This window comes from Palaemon carinicauda, chromosome 30 (genome assembly GCF_036898095.1).
Source record: "Palaemon carinicauda isolate YSFRI2023 chromosome 30, ASM3689809v2, whole genome shotgun sequence".
Classification (NCBI taxonomy): Eukaryota; Metazoa; Arthropoda; class Malacostraca; order Decapoda; family Palaemonidae; genus Palaemon; species Palaemon carinicauda.
The window spans coordinates 32,795,025-32,808,354 of record NC_090754.1 but is presented as its reverse complement, the minus strand read 5'-3'; the positions used below and the strand labels follow the sequence as shown (position 1 = coordinate 32,808,354).

Here is a 13,330-nt window from a genome sequence, read left to right as displayed (position 1 = left end):
CATGAAGAAAATACAAGAAGTGTTTGCTTTGATTGGAAAGGGACTTAAAATTTTTGAGGATATGGACCCAAATGGTTAACGATTTTCAAAGGTTATGCACGCTTGTCACGAAGCTTTTATTCCGTAACAATTGATTCTTCAAGAAAAGAAGAACACAGTTCAAGGAACTCTCGACCAGTTTCTCATTGAACAACATCAGCCAGCATCAGTTGTTGATGCCAGTGATCCACAGATATCTATGTCTTGGACGTAAGCAATTAAATTGCATGTAACTTTGTAAGGTTCATTTTCCATTATTGCAAACTAATTTTAATAACTGGATTTGTTATTTAACCTTACAAATTTTTATTTTATTTTATGATGTCTTAGAGAAAACTGTACTCACTAATAAAGAATTGATGTATTGTAAATATTCCAAGTTGTCAGCATTAAATTTACACATATATAGGACATTTATTTGTAAAATTTGGCAAACTTTTTTTTTTTGTACTATGTTAGAAAAAAAAATTATTTGTTTGCAAGCTTAAAATAGATTCTTATTACCCAAATAACATTAAAAATGCTTTTATAAGTAAAGTACAAAACTGGTAATGGTTATTTGTGGTTTAGTCTAGTGTCAAGTAAATTTGGAAACTAGTAAATTCGACTTCCATCGCCTCTCCTGGAATCAATTACTGACGTAGGGCGTGGTATACCTATAACTAGAAACCTACTAATAATTCAGCTAAGCATTCAATTTACCTTGTAGTAAAATACAGTAGTAATAAAACAGAAAAAAATCAGTATCTTTATCAAGAGAATTACTCATATTTCTGACAAATACTTAGGTATATGTAAGCTATTAGTTACAAGAACCATCCAGAAAGACTAATAAAGATCCATAAACTTTCAATGAATGCACTGCATTCCATAACTAATATTATCTTAGGAGACTTAGCAAGGAATAAAAAAAAAATTGAAATAAAATAATCCTTGTGTAAAATCACTACTCCTGTGGCTTGTATAACTTTAAACTTTGTAAGAAAATTTTCTTAAGAAAATTAAGAACTATAGCAAATGCTTAAGTCAAATTAATAAGCCTTCCCAAACTATCATGGAATTTTTTTTTTTTAGTTTATCGAATTATAACACCTAAAAGGTACTTTCAATGATCAGTCATCCAGCTAGTTAAACTTCAATAAATTCATCTTTTGGAGACATGAGATCTTTTAGGTAAGAAAATGTCAATTTTAATGAATTAACTAACTGAAAATGATTGGAAAGAAACATCTTCACTGCTTACCTATAACAACTGCTGAACAAAATACCTGAGCTGGAATGAAATTTGTCAGAAATCAATAAAATCTGAGAATTGAAATAAGCCAAAAAAATCTGTGGATGAGTGCTAGTCTAAACAACCCACCATAGAAAACTTTCCATTCCATAAGATGACTCAGAGAATAGTCAAAATACTTAGAAACTAAATCACTTCATTAGCTACTTCCCTTTTCTCATTTCTCAAAACTTTTGGGGCAAATAAGAAACTAACAACATTTTTATATTTCTTAGAAAGCTATTATCTAACTAAAAGAATTTCTAAAATGTAATTTTACAATACAAACCTTTGTCAGGCTGTTCATGTTGTAACAAAGATGACACTAAGTGCCTGTAGATAATATGTACAGTTGTAGCAATCTGTTGCTGAGTTGGCTGACTAGCTGCCCTAATTCCATCAAGGTAATGAGTTGCTTCCAGCGAACGTACAAGTGAATAACTGCTACTGCTCCATAAACTTTCGAGGCCAAAGCAACCAGTCATTACTTCATGGTATACCTGGAAAATCAAAAGCATTGTGAAATTTATCAGATACGCCTTTACTCTATTGATACCTTTATGCTGTAAGATGTTTTCTACCCTGGTGCAGCTGGGGTTTAGGGTTTAAACTGACAGCAATGTTTTCTAAATTAATACAAAGTTCTTAACTTTGATGAATAGATGGGGAGTATATGCACAAAAATCATGCAAATGCCTAAACTTCAACATCATCATAGTAAACAATTAATGTAGCAAATCATAAGTTATAATAACACAGAGCAACTTTACCCAATACCAAAGGCTAAAAATGCTTTTAGTCTGCTATATATTGATATCATGTCTGCACAAAGATGTGTATACAACACCTATGTTACTAAATAATATCTTGTACATCACTGCAATACTACTATAACTACAAGAATATACTGTACAATCCTAGTAACATTAAGAAGCTTGAGAGAACTTTTAATCAAATTGAATGTTGTACTGTACTGTGTACTGTATTAATAAAATGTGTGTAACATTTCCTATTTTGAATTATTTCTAGCATGTTCTGATATAAATTTATCTAAAGCTTTGAAAATTTTGGTCCCCCACAAGAATAAATAGCTGCATAATAGATTAAAGAGTATAATTCTGAAATAAGAAAATGACAATGACAGCAAGATTTTCAACCATCATAACAGTAATTATACTAATTTTCCTCTGTAACAAATATGTGAATAGGGTAAGATTTCATGGATATGTACTACAGTACTTCAAACACAAGTATGAAAAGGATATGATTACAAAATTACAAAAGCTTTAAAATATGTGGTATAAGCATATCCTATATTTCTTGCAGAGGAAACTTACTACCAAATAGATTAACCTCCATTCCTAGTCTGAAGGATGTTACCATCTACCAGATCTTCCCAAAGAAACCTTGCTTGAAGAATGGAATGAAAAAACTATGCAGATTCCTATGGACAAATATCTTATGCAACACACACAAACAAGAGTTCTAGTTTTATATAATAAAAAAATTTTTGCCTAATAGTAAATAACCCACCTTATAGTAAACAGTTTCCACCTAAATTAGGCATTAAACAGAGTATCAACAAAATTATATTTTCAATTTAAAATAAATTTTGAATATACTTACCCGGTGAATATATATGTAGCTTACGTCTCCGACGGTCGACAGATTCTAAAAACTAGCGAGCGATCGCCATGATGGTTGCTGGGTGTGACCACCAGCGCCGACTATTGGCCAGATACCGCATATATTTCTCCAGGAATTCAGTTCTTCTCAGCCCGTAGGGTCTCTATCGGGGAGGAAGGGGGGCCTTTAATTATATATATTCACCGGGTAAGTATATTCAAAAATTTATTTTAAATTGAAAATATCATTTTTAAATATTAAACTTAGCCGGTGAATATATATGTAGCTGATTCACACCCATGTTGGAGGGTAGAGACCAGTATTAAAACATTAAAGGAGTATATGCTCAAGAGTTTTTGACAAATATTCAAAAAACAAACTTAAGTATAGGTACCTGATAAGGAAGCTGACTCTGATGATTACTCTGCCTCATTAGTCCGCTATCCTTACAAAGCCCAGCGATCCTCTCAGGATGCTGAAAGACTCCCAGGAGCTGTTATAATCAGGGTGAACACCCCTACAACAGGACCTCATCAATACCCTTACTTTGGGTGCTCTCAAGAAACAATATTTTTACCACCCACCAAATCAAAAGATTGCGGAAGACTTCTTAGTCTCCACATACAACCCAAAATAAGATTAAAAATTTCAAGAGAAGATAAAAGGATATTGGGATTAAGGGAATGTAGTGGTAGAACCTTCACCCACTATTGCACTCGCTGCTACGAATGGTCCCAACGTGTAGCAGTCCTCATAAAGAGTCTGGACATCTTTCAAATAATATGAAGCGAACACCGATTTGCTCCTCCAAAAGGTCGCGTCCATAATGCTTCTAAGGGATCTATTTTGTTTGAACACTACTGAAGTTGCTACCGCTCTATCTTCATGAGTCTTAACTTTAAGCAATTTTAGATCCTTCTCACTTAAATGAGAGTGAGCCTCTCTAATCAACAGTCTAATAAAATAAGACAATGCATTCTTCGACATAGGTAAAGAGGGCTTCTTAACCGAGCACCATAAAACCTCTGAATTACCTCGCAGCGGTTTGGTTCTAGTTAAATAAAACTTAAGAGCTCTAACTGGGCACAGAACTCTTTCAACTTCATTCCCAACAATCTCAGATAGACTGGGAAGCTCAAACGATTTAGGCCATCGACGAGACGGAAGTTAATTTTTGGCCAAAAAACCAAGCTGAAGCGAGCATACTGCTTTATTAGCGGTGAAGCCGAGAAGCCGATATTCTTGCTGAAAGCATGTATCTCACTAACTCTTTTCGCAGAAGCCAAGCTCACTAAAAAAGAGTGTCTTGAGGGTAAGATCCTTAAGGGAGGCTGAATTCAACGGTTCAAACCTGTCTGACATAAGGAACTGAAGGACCACGTCCAAGTTCCAAGCAGGAGTAGAAATATGATGCTCCTTGGAAGTCTCGAAAGACTTAAGAAGGTCTTGAAGATCTTTGTTATTAGACAGATCCAAATTTCTATGCCTAAAAACTGAAGCTAACATGCTTCTATAGCCTTTAATGGTAGATGCAGAAAGGGAGCAACCATTTCTCAAATAAAGCAGAAAGTCTGCAATCTGCGCTACAGAGGTACTGGAAGAGGAAATAGAGGAGGACTTGCACCAGTTTCTAAATACCTCCCATTTAGATTGATAGATCCTGATGGTAGAGGATCTTCTAGCCCTCGCGATCGTTCTAGCTGCCTCCTTCGAAAACCCTCGAGCTCTAGAGAGTCTTTCGATAGTCTGAAGGCAGTTAGACGAAGCACGGGGAGGCTTTGATGAAATCTCTTTACATGAGGCTGACGCAGGAGATCCATCCGTAACGGCAAACTTCTTGGAATGTCTACTAGCCATAGAAGTACCTCTGTGAACCATTCTCTCCCGGGCCAGAGGGGAGCAACCAACGTCAACCTGGTCCCTTCGTGAGAGGCGAACTTCTGAAGCACCTTGTTTAGGATCTTGAACGGTGGGAAGGCATAGATGTCTAGGTGAGACCAGTCCGGCAGGAAAGCGTCTATGTGGGCCGCCTCTGGATCTGGAACAGGAGAGCAATAAGTCGGGAGCCTCTTTGTCAGAGAAGTCGCAAAGAGATCTATGGTGGGTTGACCCCATGTCACCCATAGTCTCTCGCACACATCCTTGTGTAGCGTCCACTCCGTGGGAATAGCCTGTCCTCTTCTGCTGAGGCAGTCCGCTAAGACATTCATCTCCCCTGGCACGAATCTCGTCAAAAGAGAGATGTTTCGAGCTTTTGACCAAGTGAGAAGGTCCCTTGCGGTGACGAAAAGGGAGTGGGAGTGAGTGCCTCCTTGCTTCGAGATGTATGCCAAGGCCGTGGTATTGTCTGCATTCACCTCCACCACTTTGTTTCGAACCAGACTCTCGAAACTCCTTAAAGCTAGATGGACTGCTAAAAGTTCTTTGCAATTTATGTGAAGACTTTTGGTCTGCGGACCAAAGACCCGAGCATTCCAGATTGTCCAGTGTCGCTCCCCAACCCAAATCCGATGCGTCTGAAAACAACACATGGTTTGGGTTCTTGATCGCAAGAGAAAGACCTTCCCGAAGTCTGATGTTGCTGTCCCACCAAGCTAGACAGGTCTTGACTGGATCGGAGATTGGAATTGAGATCGTCTCTAAGCCCTTCTCCTTGTTCCAATGGTGGTTTAGGTGAAACTGGAGAGGGCGAAGGTTGAGTCTCCCCAGAGAGATAAACTGCTCCAGCGACGAAAGAGTTCCCAGGAGGCTCATCCAAACTCTCACAGAGCAACTGCTTTTCTCTCGCAAGTGACGGACTTTGAGCAGAGCTTGCTCCATCCTTGTGGTAGACGGAAAAGCCCGAAAAACTCGACTCCGTATCTCCATGCCCAAATAAAGAATAGTCTGGGATGGAGTCAGTTGCGACTTCTCCACGTTCACTAGGAGACCTAACTCTTTGGTCAGGTCCAAAGTCCATTTGAGGTCCCCCAGACAGCGATGAAGGGACGACGCCCTGAGTAACCAGTTGTCCAAATAAAGGGAGGCTCTGATCCCTGACAAATGTAGAAACTTCGCTACATTTCGCATGAGCCTTGTAAAAACAAGAGGAGCAGGGCTGAGGCCGAAGCACAGTGCTCGGAACTGATACACCACCTTCCTGTACACAAACCTCAGATAATGTTGAGAGTTTGGATGAATCGGAATGTGGAAGTATGCATCCTGCAGGTCAAGAGAGACCATCCAGAGACCGCAGCTAAAACAGATTTGGTAGTCTCCATCGTGAATTTTGTTTTTACAACAAACACATTGAGAGCACTTACATCTAGCACTGGCCTCCAACCTCCTGTGTTCTTCGGAACCAGGAAGAGACGGTTGTAAAAACCTGGGGATTGAAGGTCCGAGACTTTCACCACCGCCCCCTTTTCCAACAACAGAGAAACTTGATGATGCAAAGCCTGTCTCTTTGTCTCCTCTCGATACCCGGGAGAGATGTCTATCGGAAATTTCACTAGCGGAGGTCTTCGTACAAAAGGAATTTTGTAACCCTCCTTCAGAAACAAAACTGACTCCCGGGCTGCACCCCTCTTCTCCCAGGCCTGCCAAACGTTTGTCAATCTGGCCCCTACCGCTGTCTGAAGCCGTGGGCAGTCAGACTCTACCACGTGAGGATCTGGATCCTCTTTTCTTACCTCGTTTGTTATCTGAATGAGAATTTCCCCTGCTGGGGGCTTTGCCACGAAAAGGCGGAATAAACCTTGCAGCTGGCGTGTCAAACTTGGGTTTGTTGGCATGAGAAGAAGAAGGCAAAACCTTGCGCGCAGTCTTGGCCACCAAATCGTGCGTGTCCTTCAGAGCAAGAGATGCCGCGATATCTTTAATAAGATGTTGAGGGAACAGAGTAGACGATAAGGGAGCAAAAATAAGTTCTGACTTCTGACAGGGAGTAACCCCTACAGAAAGAAAAGAACACAAGGCTTCTCTTTTCTTAAGAACTCCTGCTGTGAACGTAGCCGCCAGTTCATTGGAGCCATCCCTTATGGCCTTGTCCATGCAAGACATTATTTGAATAGTAACATCATTGTCCGATGAAGAGACCTTCTTACTTAAGGCTCACAGGGACCAATCCAAAAAATTAAAAACCTCGAAGGCACGAAAAATTCCTTTAAGGAGATGATCCAGCTCTGTGGAAGACCAGAAAATCTTTGAGCGTCTCATGGCTAGACGACGAGAAGTGTCTACAAGGCTTGAGAAGTCTCCCTGGGCAGAGGCAGGAACTCCCAAGACGAGAACTTCTCCTGTGTCATATCAGACGATCGCACGAGAGGCCAATTTAAAAGGGGGAAAGGCAAAGGAAGACTTTCCTAAACTTCTTCTGGTTACTAACCAGTCTCCCAACAAACGCATGGCTCTCTTAGAAGAGCGAGAGAGAACCAACTTCGTAAACGACGGAGTAGATGAAGTCATGCCTAAAATAAATTCAGAAGGCGGCGAACGTGGAGCCGCAGTAACAAAATGATCGGGAAAAACATCCCAAAAGATATTCATAATCTTTTTAAAGTCAAGGGATTGTTGGACAACCCTAGGCTCCTCCCCTTCTGATTGAATCCCCGAAGGAACATTAGCTGAAAGGGGATCATCAACTTCTTCTTCAGAAGGAACATCATCTGACAAAGGTAAAGTCTTGCTACACGGAGAAAAATCAGAATGACGAGACGGCAAAGCCTGACAGGCTACATCAACTTGTAAATGAGCCGCAGAAAAAATCGAGGGGACGACGTCACGTCGAGACTGCAAAGACTGATGGTCTACGCCACAAAGGGACAGAGGAGACTGATGTTGTATGTCAAAACGAGACTGCTGCGACTGTCGTTCGACGTTACGTCGGGTCAACGGAGTCGGCCGATGAACATCACGTCGGGGCTGCGGCGACTGCAGCTCAACGTAACGTTGTGACTGCGGAAACTGAAGTTCAAAGTCTCGTGACTGACGTGACTGACGGGAAACACGTTCTGAATCACGTTTAACCGCAAAGCTGACATTAGGGATAACGTCAGAGCGACGAGATAAATCTCGCTTAGGAGGTTGAAGACCTGAATCACGCTTGCCGGTACCGTGACGAACCGCAAGTAAAGGTTCCTTACGCACAGGAACATGATCGTAAACTTCCATTAAGGAGGAAAGTTTTAACTGCATATCTTGTAAGACGCTTAACTTAGGGTCAACAGAACTCGAAACAGATCGTGACGTCGGTAACGTCTGTGCATGCACGTCATCGCACTGAACGTCACGTTTGCGCTTAATAGGAGAGTAATCCTACGATGACCGAATACGATCGGGGCTGTCCCAATGACTACAGCCAGGACGTTGGACCTGTCCTGAAGGGACTGACTTGCGCTTCAACGGTCTCGAAAACTTACGCCAAGGTTTTTTAAGAGACGAATCATCGGAAGACGAGGAGAACTTCGTCTCTCCTGTCTTATGGTAAGGACGTGCTTGAAGAACAACGTCTGATACCTTTGAGGGAACATTCTGTTCATTGGTTAACACCTCTCGCTCCCTTAGGTCCTACGACATTCCTTCTCCCTGGGGTAGGGGAGCCTGAAAGAGGTCTCGGACAAGCACGAACAGACGAATCCTCCGGCAAAACACTAAACACATTTGTTGCACTTTTCACTTTATCACTTTGACCCTTTAAAATCTTAACGTCGGACATAAGTTGATTCCTGTCCGAGGCCAACGATTCGACCTTCTCACCCAACGCTTGAATGGCCATTAACATATCTCGCATAGAAGCTTCATTAGTGCCAATAGGGGGTTCTGAAACTACCACTACAGGAGGAGGATTAGGTTCAGGGACATGGGAAGAGGAAAATTCTTGAGATCTCGAAGAGCTTCTTCTAACCCTATCTCTTTCGAGTTTCCGAGTATATTTATCATACTCCAACCACTTGAATTCAGACAAAACAATACATTCCTCACATCGATCCCCGAATTGACAAGATTTACCCCGGCAATTAACACAAATAGAATGAGGATCGATGGAAGCTTTAGGAAGACGTTTATTACAGTCTTTCGCACATTTACGATAGACAGGAGAAGTGTCAGCCATTGTGAAAATTTCAGAGACAGTCCAAAAATAAAGCCAAGTTCAGCAACAATAATCAAAAAAGTAATTTAAGAGTTTTATCGAAGATAAACCAACACAGCGAAAGCAATAAAACCATGAACAAGTACTTCACCAATCAGTAGAAACTTTAAGGTTAAGCGCGAGCGGAACTAATGCTGTCACTACCACCGACAGAGAAGAACTGAATTCCTGGGGAAATATATGCGGTATCTGGCCGATAGTCGGCGCTGGTGGTCACACCCAGCAACCATCATGACGATCGCTTGCGAGTTTTTGGAATCTGTCGACCGTCGGAGACGTAAGCTACATATACTGTATATTCACCGGCCAAGTTTAATATTTAAAAATGACATTTAGGATAAAAAAGGCATTTTATAATGCTGAATAAGTTTGGAGATGGAACAATGTTCAAAATTCTGAAAAAACAGTTATACCTCTCAATACAAAAGTTTCTGTATACAAAAAATTCATGATACGAAAAGAGATACAAAATATTTTTCCCCTTTCATTACAAAAAAAAACCCTCATAATAAGAACCGAGATATGCCTGCCCACCGAAAAATAATTTTTAATTCGCGGGCTGCAAAACTGTAAACTCGCCACCATCATCCTGCTCTCCGAGAAGTTATCTCCCTACCTTGATTCTAGTTACTGCCGGAAGATCCTGCTCTCCTATTTTATATCACTAAGTACATTCTTAATTTAAAAAACACTATGAACAGTACAGTACTGTATTGTGGCTATGTACAGTATGTACGTATGCACAATGCTACTACGCATATCAAAACATTACTGATATATTTTTCTTTCATTTCAGTAAATAAATAACGATTATAAAACTATTTACTGAACAATTAAAGTTTATTCATATTACAAAGTAAGTACAAATACATATTAACATCAATGAATCTTGCTTGTATTACAATTAAATAGCGTAAATATACAAGTGTAAAAAAATAGGTAGGTTATTTATTGATGTATCACCAATGAATATTAATTGTACAGTGATACCTCTACATACGATCTTAATTCGTTCTGTGAGCTGCTTCATATGTTAAAAAGATCGTATGTAGGAGCAAATATTCCCATAAGAATACACTGCAATTTGTTTAATTCGTCCCTCAGCCTAAAAACCCATGATAACTCCTTAATAAATTGCTACACATAATTACACATAACATTAATACAATTGAATAATACAGAAATATCTAAAAAAGAATAATAAAGAAATAATAAATAATAAAGGGGTTTTTATTGACACTTTACCTTAGAGACAGGCCAGCGCAGGTGTAGGAATTGCTATGCAGGAGACGGAAGATCAGCGAGGAGGTAGAGACGGCGACTGCGATAACGTACCGTAACTTATTCTAACTTACACTATGTGAACTTTAACCTAACTTAGCTTATTTTTTTTTTTCATTTTTATATATTATATTTTTTTTTTCTTTTCTATTTTTAATTTGCATCACTTTCACTCAATTCGGTCTTACTTTTCTTTGCTTCACTTTCTTTCTCATCATCATAATCACTAGACCGCTTCGTAGATTTTTTAAAGAAACTATCGAGAGAAAGTTGCTTGGTACGGCTTTTGAGAATTTTTCCTAAAGTGTGTTAAACAAACATCATCAAACTGCGCAACTACACGGCAAACCTGAAGTTTCTGTGGGTGATGCTCATCTATGAAATCAACCACGTGTTGATGATATGCCAACATCTGTTTTATTTCAGCCATACCTAAGATGTGACCTACCTCCTCGATCTCCTCCGACTCACTCAACTGCACTTGGAACTCATCATGCTGCATGGCTTGCAGCTCCTTGAGTTCCTCGGTGGTGAGCTCTTCATGATGCTCATCGACGAATTCGGTGATGTCATCTTCATCGACCTCCAGACCCATGGACTTGCCAAGGGATACAATCTCTTCAATGTCTTCCTCGACGGCAACCACAGGTCCAGGCTCGGGGCCAAAACCTTCGAAATCTCTGGGAGCAACAGCATCAGCCAAAGTTTTCTTCCAAGCTGAATTCAGTGTCCGACGAGTTACTCCCTCCCAAGCCTGATCTATGATCTTTAAGCAGTGCACGATATTGAAATGGCTCCTCCAAAATTCACGCAAAGTTAAGTTGGTGCTTTGTGCGACATTAAAGCACTGCTTAAATAAGTGCTTGGTGTACAGCTTCTTGAAATTAGAGATGACTTGCTGGTCCATGGGCTGGAGGATTAGGGGTGGTATTCGGTGGAAAATACAACACATTGATGAATTTGTATTCGTCAATGATATCATCTTCGAGTCCTGGGGGGTGAGCGGGTGCATTATCCAAACAAAGCAAGCACTTCAAAGGCAAATTCCTCTCCTGAAGGTACTTCTTGACAGCAGGGCCGAAAACTATGTTTACCCATTCCACAGAGATATGCCTAGTGACCCAAGCCTTAGAATTAGAACGCCATAGAACATGCAGCAGTTCTTTATTAATTCTATGTGCTTTAAATGCCCTAGGGTTTTCTGAATGGTAAACTAATAACGGCTTTATTTTGCAGTCCCCGCTGGCGTTGGCACAAAGCGCAAGAGTCAACCGATCCTTCATAGGCTTATGTCCAGGCATTTTCTTCTCTTCGGCGGTAATGTATGTTCGACTAGGCATCTTTTTCCAAAATAGACCGGTTTCATCACAGTTGAAAACCTGCTGCTCTTCGTAGCCTTCCTCCTCCAAGATCTTTTCGAACTTTTTAACAAAATCATTAGCAGCCTTGGTGTCTTAACTTGAAGCCTCTCCATGCCAAACAAATGAATGAATCCCGGTCCGTTTCCTAAATTTCTCGAACCAACCTCGAGACGCCTTGAATTCCTCCATCGTAGGATCGGTTGAACTCTCCCCTGCGTCACCCCCAGAGCTCGCCGCCTTCAAGTCATTATAGATAACGCTGGCCTTCTCACAAATGATCGTTTCAGTGATCGTATCGCCAACAATCTCCTTGTCCTTTATCCAGACCAACAAAAGGCATTCCATCTCTTCCAGAGTAGGGCTACGACGTTTAGAAATACAGTGAACCCTCGCTACTTCGCGGTTCGACCATCGCGGATTCACCACTTCGCGGATTTTTTCCATAACCCATATCTATACAGTAATATATATATATATATATATATATATATATATATGTATGTATATATGTAGGTATGTATATGTGTATACATATAAATATATATATATATATATATATATATATATATATATATATATATATATATATATATATATATATATGTAGGTATGTATATGTGTATACATATAAATATATATATATATATATATATATATATATATATATATATATATATATATATATATATATATATGTAGGTATGTATATGTGTATACATATAAATATATATATATATATATATATATATATATATATATATATATATATATATATATATATATATATATATATATATATATATATATATATATATATATATCTATCTAAAGTAGGAAGATGTGATGTAGTTCTAAGGGAAAAGTATGGGAAATATGTCTGGGTAATAAGCAAAGCTCTACCTCCAGTTTGTTTCTTCATTATGATCAGAGATAAACGTAAACAAAACATTGGTTGCCCTTTTTTATCGTGCTTTTTAGCGTGTTTAGGAAACGCATGATATAAAATCGCCTTTAATATTTGTGCCTGTTTTAGTTTAGGGTACTGTAGTACATGCATTAAGTGTTCTGTACATTAAAGGGTAGTTTGTTAACAGTACTACGTACAAGGGAAGGTTTTAAAAGTCTGAATATACATGTTGAATAAATAGGTAAATATGGTGTCACTACTTCGCGGATTTTCACCTATCGCGGCCGCGTCTGGAACCTATCTACCGCGATAAACGAGGGTTCACTGTAATGGTGATCCCCTTCGATGGTTTGACTGCTTTAATGGCTGCCTTTTGTTTTATGATCGTCGAAATCGTAGACATATTCCGGCCATACTGTTTAGCCAGATCGCTAACACGCACACCTCGCTCATGTTTTTCTATTATTTCTTGTTTTAGTTCTAATGAAAGCATTGACTTCTTCCTTTTCTTACCACTACTACTTCCTGAACCGAAACTAAGCTTTATAGGAACCATGATTATACGTAAAATAAAAAATGAAACGTGAGAAAAGGAAGATAAAAAACACTGTTAATAACGGAGCGAATAGAGAACAACCACACGATGCGCACGAGATGAGAGGACTGATCAAGGCGACGCTTGATTGATGTCCCTCCGATGTGCTGCCGTCTAC

General features: G+C 39.5%; 1 protein-coding gene across 1 annotated transcript in view; it reads right to left on the bottom strand.

Annotated features, from left to right (window-relative positions):
* Positions 1-13,330, bottom strand: part of LOC137623451 (probable E3 ubiquitin-protein ligase HERC1) — a 297,680-nt gene that overhangs the window by 93,095 nt on the left and 191,255 nt on the right. Inside the window, exon 33 of the mRNA XM_068354286.1 lies at positions 1,602-1,812. Coding sequence (XP_068210387.1) covers positions 1,602-1,812 — 211 coding nt within the window. The remainder of the gene's footprint in view (positions 1-1,601; positions 1,813-13,330) is intronic.